Source organism: Candoia aspera, chromosome 17 (genome assembly GCF_035149785.1).
Source record: "Candoia aspera isolate rCanAsp1 chromosome 17, rCanAsp1.hap2, whole genome shotgun sequence".
Lineage (NCBI taxonomy): Eukaryota > Metazoa > Chordata > Lepidosauria > Squamata > Boidae > Candoia > Candoia aspera.
This window is the reverse complement of record NC_086169.1, coordinates 6,661,062-6,672,584: the sequence shown is the minus strand read 5'-3', so window position 1 is coordinate 6,672,584 and position 11,523 is coordinate 6,661,062. Positions and strand designations below refer to the sequence as shown.

The window sequence follows — 11,523 nt, the reverse complement described above, 5'->3', positions numbered from 1 at the left end:
GGAAGAGGAAGTGAGGAATGTGGGAGGGGCAACAAACAGCTTCCTCCAGAAGCACATGGAGCATTTGCATCCTAAAGCGAACTCATCCCCACGCTAATGAGGCATGATGATTTGCTGATACCGCCAACATCCTTGTCCCAACCCTGAGGAGAGGGCATTCTCCCACCCACTTCCAAAGAGCCCTCTCCCCCTTCTGCAGCTGATACATCCTTCATAAGAGGGTGAAGCCTGGGGAAGATTTGGGGGAATCAAGGGAGAACCCTCAGCAGGAAGATCCCCTTTCTCCATTGCTCAAATCAGGGAAGTGATCCTTTCACAAGCCCCACTACCTTTGTCCAGTTTGTGTCTAACCACAACAAACCTAACCTGCTTCCTGAATTAAGCCAGCTTCTGCACAAGGCACAAGGCACAAGGCAGCAAATGGTAAACCATAAACTAGCCAAATGGGCCGAGTTTGAACAAAAAGCCCAGGTGCAAAAAAAATAAAGCAGCCTAATCCAGGTCAATACCAACCTAGATTAGCATGTTGTCTGAATAAACCATCAGCTGCTGGTTAACCTGGTCTGGGTAAATGAGTTGTGTGAATGGATGCATCCAGTGTTTGCAAGCCAGCCAGTGTGGTTAGTTGATGGTTTTGTGAGCACACCCACTGAACACATGTAATCAGATCCAGGAAATATCTCAGTCTAATCATACCATATGCCACACTCGTTTACTATTAAGCTTTGGTTCAGTTCTCTGGGTCTTATTTACTCAAGGGTTTCTCTACTAATCTGCAAAATTCCTGTGTCTTTGGTGCATCTAGGGCTAACCCAGAGTTTTCCAGCACCAATCTGGTAGTCCTGCTGTTAACAAGTTGCGGGAAGTTGGTGAACTCACTAAAATACAGGGACTCCCTGCTTAACGACCACAATTGGGATTGGACTTTCAGTTGCTAAGCAAAGCGCTCATTAAGTGAATCCGACCCAATTTTATGACCTTTTTTGCGGCGGTCATTAAGTGAATCTCCCTGGTGTTAAGTGAACCACATGGTCATTAAGCGAATCTCATGGTTCCCCATCGATTTTGCTTGCCAGAAGCTGGCCAGGAAGGTCAAAAATGGCAGTCGCATGACCATGGGTCCCTGCGACGGTCATAAATGTGAACCAGTTGCCAAGCGCCCAAAATGCTCTGTTGGATGTGAACATATGTTGGACAACAGATGCTGTCCATAAATTCTCCTTTTAAATGTGAGTGTGTGTTGGTTGATAGCTGTAGTGTTATTTCCTTCCATTTTTTTCCTCTCTTGATTGTATGGTTTTAGTAAACAACATTGTTGCTTTACTATTGTTTATTTTTGATGTTGTGTAGGTATGTTGAGAGCCGTTCCATCAAAGTCAAATTCCTTGTATATTTGATCACACTTGGCCAATAAAGTATCGTATTGTATGCGATCACATGACTGCAGGGACACTGTGACAGTCGTAAGCGTGAGGACTGGTCATAAGTCAGTTTTTTCCAGCACCGTTGTAAGTCCGAACCGTCACTAAACAAATGGTTGTTAAGTGAGGACTACCTTCGGCCTGTTGTGGGAACCCAGCTGGATTGCAGTGTGTTGTGCTAATCAGACCATTCTGGGAAGCCTGCAAGTGTTTTATTTCTTTGGCCAAAGTATCGCCTGCATTCCCAAATGCTTATATTTTGTTAACTAATGCTTGGCTGCAGTCCTGCTTCGTGCACCCCACTGACCTCGGCAAAATCCACCCCGCTCCCCCTGAAAGGAGACGCTTGGACTCTGCGCAAAGTCAGAAGAGAACTTGGTGGCAGGCTGGGTTCTCTCGGTCCCAGCCGGGTGGGGGAAGGATTTTTGCAAGCTGAAACCTGGAAGCTGCTCAGGAGTCTCGGCTTCCAGCCCCCAAGGGTCCGCTCACACCCCTCCTCTGAATTGGGGACTGTAAAGCAGATCATTCCCAGCCCTCTAAAACAATTAAGTATGAGCTACTTAGCCAAGAAAGGGGGGGGGGAAAGGAGAATTAAACACAGTTGTCTTAGAAGTTCCCTTGTTGGGGGCTTTTCTTAACCATTGTATACCACCCTCTTTCCTTCTCCTTCTGGAATGCCGAGGCTGTTCTCGTGACTTCCCTACCCACGGGTTAACCATGCCACGGCAGATGCAGCCCTCAATGACCCAGGGAGGCTGGCTTGGCCCTGTTTCCGGGGCTCCGCTGCTCTGAGATCATGGCCAGAGGCTAAGATGGGGGAGAAGACGGGCCCAGGTTGGGCTGGGGGAGCAGCTACATGCGGCCCATTGTGCTTTGTGCATTCAACCAGGGTTAGCCACCAGGGCTGAGCATGCTACGAAGCCCCCGGTTATCTCTCAGCAAAGCCTAACTCAGCAGATTGTGATGAGGATGGGTTTGGAAAAAAAGGCACAGAAGAGAAATCTACCTCTGAGCTTGGCAGAGGAAGGTGTAAATTAAAGGGGGCCTATCCGGACTGCAATAATTTGGATGGGCGATAGGTGGCGACAAAGAGCTACAGAAACCTGTAATTCTGCCGCCCTCTGCTGGTTGTTTGCAATCCTGGTTTGATAGTTTGGGGCCACCTTGGGACTTTTCGACCTGGGCAGGGCCGCAACTAGGGTCTGTGTCACCCAGGGCAAACATGGATTCCACACCCAGTTTGGTGCCCCCACAGCACTCATTTTGGCACGCCCACAGCATGGCACCCGGGGCACATGCCCCACTTGCCCCCACCCCAGTTGCAGCCCTGGACCTGGGGGACGACCACCCCCAAGGTTCCCGGACAGCAATTGGTTCTGTTAATTGGCTTTTTGGGGAATTGTCCAACCTGTGCCAGCTGGGGGATTCTGGGACTAAAGAGGTCCGGTGCATCTAGAGGGTGCCCAGGCTGTTCTGGCTGGGGATGCTGGGAGTTGGTCCTCCTGCACATCTGGAGGGCAGGCAGTTGGGGACCAGGCCACCTCTGTCTAGGTTTTTAGGCCCCCTAGTTCTCCACTTCTCCCCCACTTGATTGGATTTGCCCTCAACAAGGTGGCTGGTTAAGAAAAAGGCTGGAGGAGGGTCCTGGGTTAGATGAGGAAGATGGGACGGCAGCCAGAACAACTATCTTCCTCCCCACCCACCCCCTTTGGGCTGGGCTCTGTATAAATGAGCCCCCCACCCTTTGCTTGCTGCTCTTTGGGCGGGGACCAGCCATCTCTCAAGCAACACTGCACATATCTGTCGACAACCAGGGATGGGACACTGTGTTCCTCCTGACCTCGCAGCAACCTCAGCTGCCTGTTCTGCAATGGCCACCTCCCCATTTCTTGGACAGCCGGAGACCTGAGGGGGCAGCCTGGCTCCACAGCCTCCTTGCTGACTCAGCTCTAACCCCTAGGCCCCACTGCCACTCGCTCACATGCACACACCCCTGGCCATGTTTGGGGGAACGTTCTCCAGACTCCACGGCCAGGTCAAGTTGCCGGTTTGGGATACGATCTGCCGAGCTACAAGCCTCAAAGGAAGGGGCGCCTGATTGCTAGCCCGCCTCGCAGGGTCGTTGTGGCGCAGAAGGAAAGGAAAGAGGGCTTGAATAAGGGGGAAACGTTCAGCCTTTGAACACTCTTCAGTCCTTTTACCACAAGTTTTTTTGTAACCGGTAAAGCCCCAGGGCTACCTGTCTGAGGCCTTTGAGATGAGTAGGACTACAACTTCCATCATCCCAGGGAGCCTGGGCTGCACCCATTGAATTTCTCTAGACCAAAACAGGCTGCCCTTGTTGAACTGCTCCAGAGCTCTCCTTCATGGCCACCTTCTAAGGGAAGGAGAGATATCATCATGATCACCACCATCAGAGTATTATTTATGTTCCCGGACTGGAAACCCCAACTGCCAGGCCCTTAGCTCTGCTTGGACCCCAAAGGGGGAAGTTGGAGCATCCTTGTTCCCAGGCCATCACCCACCGGTTTCCTAGCTTGTGAGCCTGTGTGGGCGGGCTGGATGGGTGGTGAATTTCCCATCCAAGCTGAGTGGACGGCTGCAAGGCCGGCGAGGAAGTCGACACCCTTTGAGGCAATCTCCAATTTCAGGAAGAGGGCGGAGGGGTGCATTTTGCTGGAATCTTCTGCAGCAGGACACCCACCTCCCCAATCAGAAAAATTGTTTCCTTGCAGCTGAAAAAACCGAAGGCAGTTTCCACCGCGGCCCACCAGTCTGGCAAAGGAGGGCGCGGATTTACCTGATATTTGCATATGCTAATTTGCAAAGTTAGTTATTTAAATTAAATCCGGTTAAATGCTCAGGAGAAGGCTGTAGCTAGGGTGGAGCTGTTGGTCAGGCTGCGTTTCAGGAGGCAAAAGGGAATTGGTTTGGTGGGGCGAAGAATTGGATGGGAGGCCACCCAGTGATGTCAGCTCTGTGGAACTGATTTAGATCATTATAAAAAAATTCCAGAAGAAGGGAATATTGCCAAACCAGGAATAAGAAATGAAGACTGGGCTGGCCTTTGTCTTTCATTCTTCTGGCTTAGAGTTCTTGGGTGGATTATGCCCCATTACTTCTCCAAAGTAAAATGCCCAGACATCTAATTTCCCCATTCCTGGCTTCTTTGCTAAAATCAAGAAATGAACCTTTGAGAACATTTACCCTTTGGTGGGCAATCCTGTCTTTTTTTAAAAGCCTGGTGAGTGCTCCTCACTCTGTCCATGCTCAGAGGCGCTTTCTAGTTTGGCATTCTTTTATCTGTGTTGGAAATCTGCGCATGGATGCTTTTAGGAGACAGATTCCTCCAGCAGCTACAGGATGTGGTTTTTAACTTCCTGCCCCCCCCCCCGAAAACAGGGTGCCAAGACCCTTTGCAGAAGCCATAACTTTGCAAGAGTGGTTATCCCTGTTTTTTTTTTTTTTTAAAAGATCCATTCTGAGCTCTGGGATCCTAGATGAGGGCTGCGCTATGAAGGCAAAGCACTTTGGACCTACTCAGAGGTACTGTCCTTCTCATATGAAATTCTAACCCATCTGCGATCTGCTCGGACCCCAGCGAGCAAGACCCATTTTTTATTGTTATTAGCTTAGCAGAAACTTCAGTAACTCAATCTTAGGAAAACCTGCCTCCTTCTTAGGGTCATGACACTACTGCTGACTTCACCGGCACAGCTATGTGGTTGTTGTTGTTTTTTGGCTTTGCAGCCTAGCTTTCAGTTGTGGGGCTTCCTGGTGGTCCCCCATCCAGATGTGGGCCCCCACCAACCCTGCTTAGCTTTTTAAGGTCAGTCAAAGTTGGGTGGCTGCTTTTAAAATATGTAGTTTAATGCAAAGGCACATCGGCCAGAGGAAAATGGGGGAAGAACTGTGTAGATCAATGTTCCTCAACCTCAGCAACTTTAAGAAGGGTGGACTTCAACTCCCAGAATTCCTCAGCCAGCTGAGGAATTCTGGGAGTTGAAGTCCAGACATCTTAAAGTTGCCGAGGTTGAAAAGCGCTGAGCTAGCTTTCCGATCAGTTCACTTCAATGGAGTCCTTGAACCCAGAAAATGGGTTCCTTCCGTTAGCACATTCTCTGGTGTGAAGCCAGCCCAGAAGTGTTTTTTCAAAATTGCTCCTGAAACCTTTGGACGAGGAATCCTGCAGAACTCAAACACTGATGCACCTTCTTTGGGAAGCAGCAAGAGGCAGCAACTCAACAGGTCCAGCACCCTCCCCCCACTACCACAGGGGTCAACTGATGATCCAAGGCCCCACATAGCCCCTCCCTGAAGCCCTGGGAGCCCTCGCCACAATGCCTCCCCCAGGAGTGGGCAGTGCAGAAATACTGGAGGTTCAACATGAGAATATGGGGATGGAGAAGCTCTACCTGTTGGCTATCAGCCTTCTGCTGAGAGAGGGAGGCCAAGGGCCTGCCTGATTTAATGTGATCTGTGGGGGGCAGAGCCCGGGTGGGGAGGGGGTGGCTTCTCCAGTCCAGCATATGGTGCTCCATCTGGTCTTTATTAAAAGTCTGCAAAACCCACATTCCAGAGTTTAACCCTGTCTGTGCCATGCTGGGCAAAAACACATCCCACAGCCCCTTCCCTTCTCCCCTCTCTGGCTTTCTGCTACCCCCTTTAAAAACTCCAGGGGGGGAACCTGCTCTGGAGTCTGCTCCAGTATTCCAGCTTCCTACTCACCCACCCACCCCACGATCTGTACCTTCAAATTCAAATCTGCTAAGGAGTTGAAAAAATAGGGAGGAAGGCAAAGTTTTTGTTGAAAGTGGCGGGGGGGGGCGTTTAAGGGGGGAAAAAGTGCAGGAATGCTAAGTGTGCAACCAATAGGTGGAGTGGGGGGGTGGAGAGTGTCATGCATCCCACACTTAAAAACCCTCTTAGTCTTTTCCTCCGGGAATTGGGGGAGGAGAAAATCAAAAGGATCTGGAAAGTAACCCGCCCCCCCAACTCTCACGCACCCAAATAATTCTTACTCCTTCTCGGTTGACAGCCAGCCAACTTTTCCCATGGAAAGGATTTTCTGAGATCTTTAGCCATCCCTCCCCCCACCCCCCACCCCCCACCGGAGCGCTGCAAAGGGTTAACAATTTCAGCACTGGAGTGCTGCAAAGGGTTAACAATTTAATGGGGGAGGCGAGAAGCCCCGATTTATAGGATACCCCCATCCACCATCCCAAGTGGGTTGGACTGAGCCGTGCAGAGCCATGAAACGCAGAAATTTAAGACAACTGTGACTTTTTCCTTTTTCCTTTTTTTTCTTTTGGTGTGCAAACTTGGGTAGTGATTAGTTTAGGGTACGGGAACCCCAGGAAAGGGGTTAATCCGCTAACCACGGGCAGAGTCTCATGCAGGCTGAAAAACTCCGTGCATCCAGGTTTCGGAAAGTGTAGAAAATTCCAAGGCAGAAGTTCCCCCGGGCATGGCTGAGCAGCCACAATCGGACCCAACCTCTGTGTGTGTGTGTGTGTTTGCAAATCTTCCTGGGATCCAGGAAGGTTTCAGCCCCTGTACGTCTGTGAACACAACCATCCCGGCATCAACGCCTCTTGTCCAACATGCAGTTTCCCTACTTACAATTTGGGGGGGGGGGAGTTGTAAGCCTCCCCCAGCCATGAGTTTGAAGCGGGCAGCCGTATAAAAATTGAAACAAGCAAGCAAGCAAGCCAGCAAGCAAGCAAGCCACTTTAAATTTCATCCTTCTCATGTCCCTTTCTTCACAAGCCGGGCTGCAGACTGGAGGAGAGGTTTTGGAGATAGGTGCGTCCGCGGTTGAAGGTTCTGGGAACGCCAGGTCGTCTCATTATCTCAAAATTAAAGAGACTGGCGAAGAGACACCAGCGTTTTCGCTGTGCTTGTCCAACCCGCTCCGGGCCGCGTTCGTTTGCTGCCCAACCGCAACGTTTACAAAAGTTTACAAAATCTCTTTCCCCTTTCCTGTCCGTTTTGAGCTCTTTCCTATTAACCTCTACCCTCTGCGCTTTTAGAAAGAACTCTTTACAAGAACGGGGCTGCTTCTGAAACTTTAGCCGCACCCAACGTTGGCAACTTTAAGATGGGTGGACTTCAACTCTCAGAATTCCCCAGCCAGCTAATGCTGGCTGGGGAATTCTGGGAGTTGAAGTCCACCCATCTTAAAGTTGCCAACGTTGAGAAGCCCTGCTCTAGGTGGCTAGTCCTCATGACTCTCGGATGGAACCCGTCTTTCCATTTCCCAACTGTGCCCCCTGGTAGGAACAGAAGCATCTTTTGCCTTCTTAATCCGGCTGGCAGCGGGGGGGGGGGCTCGTAATTCCTTGCTAGGCATGATGGGAGCAGCCATTCAACCTTTCAAGTTGGGAAAGGCAGCGGCGAAAATACTTCCCGGCGCCTCTGTGTTCCTCGCCCCTTTGTTCACGCTTCCCTCTCACCCAGACATTCTTGCATTTTCTCCCCGCTGATCAGGCCGGTTGAGATTTTCTTCTTCCAGCCTGGTAGAGTAACCAGTCCTTTTATTTGACACGCAAAACACGCACACAATATTATTTTTTGCTTTTGCCAGGAATCATTCGCCCCACATCAGCAGTCAAAGTCAAGGCCGCCCCCCCCACGCCCCAGATCCAGAGGGTTCCTCCCCTGTTTGTGAAGCCTGCCTGCCTTCTGCACGGCCCCACCCTCTCCCGCACCGTGGCAGGGTTGTCAACCCAGATGCCTGGCCCCAAGAGGGCCCCACCCTCTATTTCCTCCCCAAACTTGCGGGGTGCAAAGCCTTCCAGCTCCCGGCCCCCGATTTGGAAGGTCCCCTTTTGCCAGCATCCCAAATTGTGGTCACGTCAACCCAAGTATATTTACGGGGCTGTATCCCACGACCCCCCAGGATACAGCACGCTAGTCAAAGTTTTTAACAAGCCCCCAAGCTCACAGTGGGAGGAACGATGCTGAGTGGTGTGGATCAGTGGTCTGACTCAAGCTGAAAAGAGCTTCCTAGTTCCGGTTTATTCAGAAGCCATGAGGACTAGAAACTTACTTCCCTGGTTGGCAGGACAGCCAGCGCTGGGCAGCGGAACCCCTGCTTTTGCATGCAAGTTGGTCCCAAGTTCCAACCCCTGGTTGGAAAGAACACAAAACACAACCAACTCCTTTTTTGTCCAACGCCGGGAGGGTCGCTACCCCCTCTGGACAGAGCATCTCCGGGCCTCCAGCAGCATCGGTTCGCAAGCAAGGGGGCGCCAGGTTGCAATTTGAAGGCGCTTATGTCGGCTGAAAAAGGACAGGCGTCTTTATTCCGGCAACCAAGTTCTGAACAGCCTTGGCTTCTCGTTGTGAGCCAACCTCGGAGCCAACCGCGAGCCTCGGGGCTCAGCCTTTGGTGCCCCTCCAGATGGGTCTCTGCATCCTGGCAGACTGTCCCAGCTTTAGAAGAAGGGAGGGGACGTTCTTTGGCATTTGCCCTTTGCCCAGCGATGAGCTGAGGGGTCCTTTCTGTCTGTGCCACCTGGCCCGGGAGCAGGGCATCGGCCCCCAGTGCTGGCCCCTGGTTCAGACGCTGGTTCGGCAAGTAGCCGGCTGGCACGGCCGGGACGAGGGGGGAGGGGCCGTTTTCTCGGAGGTGCTGATCACCCACCGGTAACACTGGGTGACGCTCCGGCTCTTGGCCTGAGCTCCGCAGCGGGTACAGTACACAATGCCCAGGGCCAGCATGATGACCAGGAAGACCGAGATGGGCACCAGCAGGGCCACCAGCAGCCACCGGTCATCCCTCCTCTCCCATCCTTGCTCCTCCCCAGAGGCTGGGCTGGGGGTGGCAAAGGTGGGGAGGGGGGCCCTGACCCCACCCACGACAGGGTCCTCCTTCCCCTCCGAGGGACTGGATCCTCCGGGCGGCAGCGGCTGCGGGGGGGTTAGGGGTGGCCTCGGGGTGCTGGGTTCAGCTGGGCCAGCGGGCTCCTCCGCGGCCCCCGTGATGCCAAGGGACAGGGACCCGGCGGGCGTCGGAGGATCGGAGGCAGGGGCGGTGGGATGGAGGACCCCGCGGAGGTCGGGGGAGGAAGGGCTGTGCTCCAGGGGAGAGACTCGCGAGTCCCAGGCGTGGTCAACCTCGGGCGCTGCTGTGGCGGGCGCGCGAGGGGGGAAGACCAGCCTGTCGGGCACCGACAAGAAGGAAGCCGCCGAATCCGAGGAGCCCGTCTCCACCTCCCGGAAGAGCGAGAACCGGACCGGCGGGGCGCTGAGGTCGTCCGCCCGCCTGGTGGTGAAGCGCACTTGGAAGGGGTCTGCCCAAACGTCCGGAGGGGTGGCGGCGGGCAGTCCCAGGGCATCCACCGGGCTGCAGCTGATGCCGTCGTCCTCCAGGTCGAAGCCCTCGGTGCAGTAGCACTCGAAGCCGCCCACGTAGTTGACGCACATCTGCTGGCACACGCCGGGGATCTGGCACTCGTCCGTGTCCACGCACTGGCCCGGCTCCTCCTCGGAGGGGCTGAAGCCCAGGTGGCAGCGGCAGAGGAAGGAGCCCTCCGTGTTCTCGCACTGGTGCTCGCAGGGCCCGTCGGCGCACTCGTCCAGGTCCTCGCAGCGGTGCCCGTCGGCCGCCAGCTCGTACCCCGCGGGGCACCGGCAGCGGTAGCCGCCGCCGCCGCCGCCCTCCTCCTCATCCTCGGGCGCGCAGTCGAACTGGCAGGGCCGGTGGCGGCACGGGTCGTTGGCGGCGCAGGAGTGGCCGTCGGGCAGCAGCACGTAGCCGGCGTGGCACTCGCAGGCGTAGCCGGAGCCCTCGTCCAGGCAGAGCTGCTGGCAGCCGCCGTTGTCGCCCTCGCACCAGCTGGCCGCCGCCGCCGCCGCCGCCGCCGCCCGCTCCCGGCAGAGCGGCGCGCTCTTGGACCAGGCCACCCGCCCGTCCTCCTTCTGCAGGCACAGCAGCGAGAGCGCCGCGCCGCCGGGGCAGCTCACCGTGGCCACCGTGCCGAAGGGCACGAAGCGCGGCGGCGGGGCGGCGGCGGCGGCGGCGGCCGGCCCGCCCAGCGGCCCGAAGGGGGCGGCGTAGCTCACGGCCGCGCCGCCGCTCTCGCCCTCCTCCAGCCCGGCGCACATGCCGCGGAAGGCGAAGCGGCAGAGGTAGCCGTCCACCGGCCCGGCGCACGAGCCCGCCAGCCACTCGAAGTCGCGGTCGTCCAGCGCCACGCAGCGCGGAGCGGCGCAGCCGGCCCCGCCGCCGCCGCCGCCGGCCCCGCTCGCCCGCGCCCAGTTGCTGTAGGCCGCCTCCTGCTCGCCGGTGACCCAGCTGAAGCCGCGCAGGGGCCGCTGCGGGAAGCACTGGCGCGGCTGGCGCTGCAGCCCGATCCAGAAGAGGCGCGGCGGGCCGGGCTGGCGGCTGCCGGCCAGCAGCTGGCTGACCTGGGCCGCCTCCTCAGCGCGCTTGAGCGTGGCCAGGTTGCCCCCCAGCTCCCGGCAGGCGCGCCAGGCCTCCAGGAAGCTGCGCGCCTGGGCGTAGAGCGCGTAGCAGCCCTCGGGGTCGCAGCTGGCCTGGGGCTCCGGCCGGGCGGCCGGCGGCCGCTGCAGCAACAGCAGCAGCCCCAACAGGCCGAGCGGCAGCCGCGGGGCCAGCATGGTTGTGCGGCGCCGCTGGCGTCCGGCGCTCTGACAAACCCGGGGCCCCCCATTCCCTGCCTTCTTCCCCCTCCCCGGGCCGGGGAGGAGGCGCTCGGCTTCCCCGCTCCCCGCCTTCTGCCCTTCTAGGGCGCCGAGCTGAACCTCTGCCGAGGGAGGGAGGGAGGGGAGGGGAGGGGGCAGCCAGCCGGCGCTGGAGCAGGGGAAGAGAGAAGGAGAGGCGGGCGGGCGGGCAGAACCGGTCCGTCCACCCCCCCACCCCCCGTCCTCAAATCCCGGAGCGTCGGTGCAGTCGAAGCCTCTGCCCTTCCTCCTCTGTTCTAACCACTAGACCCCACTGCCTCTGGGAGCTGGAGGTGGGAGAGAGCCTTCTAGCATCCAGTCCTCTTCTTTCAGTACCTGCTGTCCCATCCCACCCCAGAAGAGCTTTAAAAGTTGCAGCCGCTCATTAGGAAAAGAGGGGGGGACAGGGGGT

General features: G+C 56.2%; 1 protein-coding gene across 1 annotated transcript; it reads right to left on the bottom strand.

The window, feature by feature from the left end:
- Nucleotides 1-8,063: 8,063 nt before the first annotated feature.
- Nucleotides 8,064-11,065, bottom strand: CD248 (CD248 molecule). Its single transcript, XM_063316859.1, has one exon. The coding sequence runs from the start codon at nucleotides 11,046-11,048 to the stop codon at nucleotides 8,985-8,987; it is 2,064 nt and encodes a 687-aa protein (XP_063172929.1). The 5' UTR covers nucleotides 11,049-11,065; the 3' UTR covers nucleotides 8,064-8,984.
- Nucleotides 11,066-11,523: the final 458 nt, after the last annotated feature.